The sequence below is a fragment of the Anabas testudineus genome, chromosome 18, assembly GCF_900324465.2.
Source record: "Anabas testudineus chromosome 18, fAnaTes1.2, whole genome shotgun sequence".
NCBI classification, from domain to species: Eukaryota; Metazoa; Chordata; class Actinopteri; order Anabantiformes; family Anabantidae; genus Anabas; species Anabas testudineus.
In genome coordinates, this window is record NC_046627.1 from 2647059 (window position 1) to 2652186 (window position 5128).

The 5128-nt window shown below is 37.8% G+C and overlaps 1 protein-coding gene across 2 annotated transcripts; it reads right to left on the bottom strand.

Annotated features, from left to right (window-relative positions):
• Positions 1 to 978: 978 nt before the first annotated feature.
• Positions 979 to 3892, bottom strand: LOC113168386 (hepatitis A virus cellular receptor 2 homolog). Of its 2 annotated transcripts, none has more exons than XM_026369421.2 (3): positions 3454 to 3892; positions 2920 to 2955; positions 979 to 2076 (listed from the first exon to the last, which is right to left on the bottom strand). In XM_026369421.2, the coding sequence occupies exons 1-3, from the start codon at positions 3473 to 3475 to the stop codon at positions 1559 to 1561; spliced, it is 576 nt and encodes a 191-aa protein (XP_026225206.1). In that variant the 5' UTR covers positions 3476 to 3892; the 3' UTR covers positions 979 to 1558. The 2 variants fall into 2 exon arrangements, with proteins under 2 accessions (XP_026225206.1, XP_026225205.1); XM_026369420.2 differs by having other exon boundaries at positions 3445 to 3891.
• Positions 3893 to 5128: the final 1236 nt, after the last annotated feature.

Below are 5128 nucleotides of genomic sequence, written 5' to 3' on the forward strand. Positions count from 1 at the left end.
TCAGTTCAACTTTTTATAAATGAAAGAAAAGCATCAGAATCCTACACACACACATTTAATCTGTCCCAGTCTGTTCCAACACTCTCAAACATCTCACTCAACACCTTAGTATTTCCTCCTTCTCTATTCATCCTGCACATTGAGAGAATGAGGAAGAGGCTGCAGCAGGACACAGACTGGATGTGTGAGTTTACAGGTGGATGCACAAAGTAAAAACTTCCCAGTAAAGCGTGTGCTGACAGTGCAGACAGGCGACTGCTGCATTCATGATGCTCACACAGAAGTTAAGAGACGGATGGTGTAGCTACCTGCAGCAGACACATGAACACGACGTCCATGTGTCTGAATGACCAAACTCTCAGATAAGGAGACAGGATGGAGATTCTGAGAGCACACATACTGTCTCTCTTTGGACATCAGAGCTCAGATTAGCACTGTTTTTAATAATAGAAGTTTGATGAAGTGAATAAAGGTTTGTACAAAAAAAAAGAAAAATCAGCCTCTGTTTACTGTTTGGAGCAACAATGAACTGAAATCTGTGACAGAGACTTTCACAATAAACAGCTGACATGATCTTAGAGCTCTGATTTGAAAAAATCTTGTTACATGTTAGTTTGAAAATAAAGTAGCTTCCTGTAAGTGATGATGGTTTTATGACAAGAAGTGAGCTGCAGGTGTTTTTCCTCTTTCTCACGTCTTTTTTTTTTACTCAGTGTAGCAGCTCATTGTTCAGTGTAGTGGTGTTTTCCCTGATTTTGCTCAAGTGTAAAACATAAAGCTGATTATCTCATTTGCTCTGTTCATTGTTTAAACTCTCACAGGAGACCCAGGTTTGGCAGAGGTTGGATAAATATGAAATATTAAATGTGTCATTCTCATGTCCCCGTGCTTTTATTTTGTCTTTCGTTTCCCCTCCTGGCCCACACGGCATCTTTTGTTACTTCCCCTTATTTCTAATCATGAGAAACTGAGACTGTCTGAAGTTTAATTCTTTATTTAGACATTTGTTGGTATGAACACTGGACTGTGGTTTGTTTTTTAATATAGATATTTTATAGAACAAAAATCCAATAATACTGACAACAAGCAACAAAACAAACACCACTACAAAAATTAGTGCAGTGTTTCCTCTGTCACCTCCTCCACCCTTCATCCACCCTTCACTCCTTCATTCACAGGTTTTTCAGTTGTTGTTTCCTGTAGATGAGAAGCAGCAGTGAGTTACCAGGTGTCAGGTAGGTGATGAGTGAAGAACACAACAGAATCCATTTCCTCTTCAGCACTTCAGTCACTTCAGAGTTAGTGATGTTTAGTTTGTGCAGGAGGTCGTTGGTAATTTTAATCAGATCGACATTTTCTATAGATCACTCCTTAACAACAAAAACAACAACAGTAACAACAACAACAAAAAGACAAAAACAAGCAAATCAACTATCAAACATTTCTTTCACTGTTTTTTTAAGCCTGTTTTTCTTCACAGAGGAGAAGAAGATTCAGCAGAGTCAGTTTGGACTGTTTGAAGTTCAGTTCAATGTTCAGGAGGTTGTTGGTATGAAGACTAATCTGTGGATCCTCTTTGTTTTTTATAGAACCAAAATCCAAGAATACCAACAACAAGCAACAAAAGAAGTACAACAGGTACCACTACACTAATTACTGTGGTGTTTCCTCCGTCTTCCTCCTTGTCTCCTTCATTTCCAGGTTTTTCAGTTGTGTTTTCTCCAACACCTGTCAGCTTGAGAGTGATGATGGGGTCACTTTTTAAAATGGATCTCTTCCTGTGGTTTGTTCTTCTCTGGACGACACGACACTCATACGTTCCAGTGTCATTGAACGTCACATTCCTCAGAATCAAAGACACGTCTCCATCCTTCTTCTCTCTGTCCTTCAGCTCCACTCGGTTCTTAAATGATTCATGTTGTTTGAATGATTCAGACCTACTGCCCCTCTGTAAAAAGACATATTCTGTCTCCAGGTCAGTTCTGCTCCACTCCACAACTATAATACTGATGTTACTGTGAACTCCACATGGCAGAGTGACTGTGTCTCCAGGTTCAGCTTTAATCTCATATTGTTCTGAAGAAAAAACATGAGAAACAAAAGTCAGTGATAAAGTTCTTTAGGAAATATTTTCATATTCATCACTTCTCTAAACATTTCTACAGTCTAATCACTTCACTACTACAGTAGCTAAACACTGAATTCACCACAGAACATGATCTGTAATAAAGAGAGATGAGGTTTAAGAAGTCTGCTGTGAATTATCGTCCAGGTCGTGTTTATCAAAGCTGCTGTTCAGTGGTAACTGACTTCTTTAAGTTCATCCAGTCAGGTTAGTGAACTTCAGCTTCATCTCATGCACCAGCTGTAATTTCAATCAGAGAGGTGTCGTACTAGACCTGTCCGAGTCTGTGTCGCCCTCCTTCACACCACAACCACCATCTATAACCAACAGCTAGTGACGTGTTTGAATATTTCCATGACACATGCAGCCTGACTGTAGTTTCTCTTGTGCTCATATAACTCATCATCAGTTCTGTCTATGGACACGTCTCTGCAGACCTCTGTTGGCTCGGAGCACATTGCTCCTGCATGTTTATTGGCATTAACATGTGAGTGTGTGTCGTGCTGTAGGCAGCTCCACAGCACGAAACACCTCTTAACTCATCTGTACGAGCACCACGACTGTTACAGTGAACAACAACCGACCACTGACGAGAAGTTTCACTGTATTAATATCTTTAGTGTTATTGAACCATGTACAGTGAAATTAAAATGCTCTCCGGTCATTCACACAGTTTTCTGATGCGAGCACCTCTAGAAGACTAACATGACTTTAAACATGAAAACTAAACTTTAGAGCCAAACTAAGACTCAGACAACATTACTGTAATTTAAAATAAAAGACAGTTCACTAACCTTTCTTCGCTGAGCAGCTCAGCACTGAAGTGAAAACTAAAGAGAAATGACACAAGTTAATATGAAGTTTCAGTTCGGTTTCCTGTTTAGTTTTTTTTTTTTTAACAGGATGTTTGAACCTACTGGTGTCTGGATAGGTTTAAAATCAAGTTTAGCAGCTCTGGCTCTGGTAAACACTAATTCACTGTGGTCTTTGATCAAATCAATGGCTTCACTGTTAAATATTTAATATTTTATATTTTATCACCTCATAAACTTCCGGTTTCTTTCTTTAGTTCTACTTCTTCCTATATTATCTCCCTTATTTCATATTAAGAGGTTCCAGAAAGTTATTAAACATTATCATTGTCTACTTTGCTTTTAACAGCAGCATATTTGATCTGGTCAAAGTAATTTATTTTTAGTGGCATGGTGGTTGATTTACAAATACTACTGAAACCAAAACCTGCTGATTTGCTGCACACACTTAAATATGTCTGAATATGTCTCCAAATCACTGTTGAAATAAAAAAACACTGTACTTACAGAGCAGACAGAGCAGAGAAGCTCCCTTCATGTTAACAGCTGGCGTGAGAATAAATCTAAGGTTGAATGCAGAGATACATAAAGTAAAACCATCCTTCCTCTGATGACGTAGCGTCTGTCAGTGGTTTCCTGTTGTGACAGTTTCTGCAGAAACCTTTCTTTAAATGCAACAAACTAGATAAACTAAGACAATGAAACACAACCTGAAGTCAAGATAGAGTTGTAAATTAGAAGTAAAACGAAAGAGTAAAAGCAAAGCAACAGCAGCTGTGTGGTGTGTTCACTGACCAGAGTGACAGATGTTTGTGGTTTACAGTCGGTATCAACTGGAATGTGTGAAAGACAGTTTATAAGAAACATATGATTATTGTGAAGCCTGGTGAAACTGAACCAACACAAGGAAAGAGTGGTGGCTTTAATGGGTTTTTAATCTAAACAGAAAGACTGGGGTTCAGTTTAACATTTAATAAATAAAATAAACACACATTTACTCTGTCTCAGTCTGTTGTATTTTCTCCCACTCCATTCATCCTGGAGGAAGAGATGAACTGAAATCATCTTAAACCACTGATTATTATCGTAAAGCTCTGATTTAAAATGTCGTCTTACATGTTAGTTTGAAAATAAAGCTGCTTCCTGTAAGTGTTGATGGTTTACATGACAAGAAGTGAGCTGCAGGCTGTTTTTTTTTTTTTTTAGTTGTGGTGGTGAAGAAGCTGTAGATGCTCAGTTAGCAGCTCAGTGTTCAGTGTGAAACATAAAGCTGATTATCTCATCTGCTCTGTTCAGTGTTTAAACTGAAAATCTTTGTTAAGAGAACATCAACAATCCTCATCTAGATCAGTGCATCTATAATAGAATTATAATATAATATAATTAAACTAATTATAAGGTGAAGGAGGCAGAACAGCTAGAAGCAGCTTTATGCTTTATTAGCAGTGCAGGATGAAGAATAAATGTAAATTTATAAAGTGCATCTAAAGAAGAAGAGGAGCATGTGTCAAACGCTGCACGTCACAGTATTTGACTTAAAATCCATATTTTTTGTCTGACAAACATTATTTTAACATTAAGATGTCAAGTCAAAGAAACCGCGTGTTGGTTTATTTTATGATCGTTCACAATAATTGTAGCCACAGTTCTGGATCATGTGAGGCCTTCACTGACCACGGTGTTCTTGATTCACTGCAGAACAACTGGACGCTGCTGCTGTTTTCAGGCTTTGATTTCAGTAACAGAATTTAAATTTGGTTGTTATTTTGTTATTTAGTTCGACTTTGACTGTCTGACGTTTGTCTGGGTTTGATTTTGATTTCTCATACTTTAGAACAGGTGGTTTTAGGTTTTGTCTTTTTAACATTAACATTTGAGTGGATTTGACTGTTTTATCGTGTTTTATCTTTACATACATGATTGATTAACTTCACTTTGTGCCTGCTTCGTGCAGATCTTCCCTCTGCGACGTGATGAAAAATGACCACAGGTAGTTGTATTTCAGTTTTTAGCAATATCTGTGTTTATTACTAACTGTTTGCACAACTTTGGTTCCAGAGATGATGAAAAGAGTAAATATCAGAGTGCAGCAGTTTGACCACTTTACATCTCTGGATGGAGTTTGGTGAAAAAGACCAAACTGTCACTTCTGTTCTCCACATTTTAACAGAGTCCCAAATATTTTATAGAC

Excerpts from the sequence above, each read along its gene's own strand:
- LOC113168386 (XM_026369420.2), bottom strand. The coding sequence starts at position 3,475 with ATGAAGGGAGCTTCTCTGCTCTGTCTGCTCT. Across the intron at positions 2,956-3,444 it reads TTCTCTGCTCTGTCTGCTCT|TTTTCACTTCAGTGCTGAGC; the intron begins GTAAGTACAGTG and ends ATTTCTCTTTAG. Across the intron at positions 2,077-2,919 it reads GAGCTGCTCAGCGAAGAAAG|AACAATATGAGATTAAAGCT; the intron begins GTTAGTGAACTG and ends TTTTTTCTTCAG.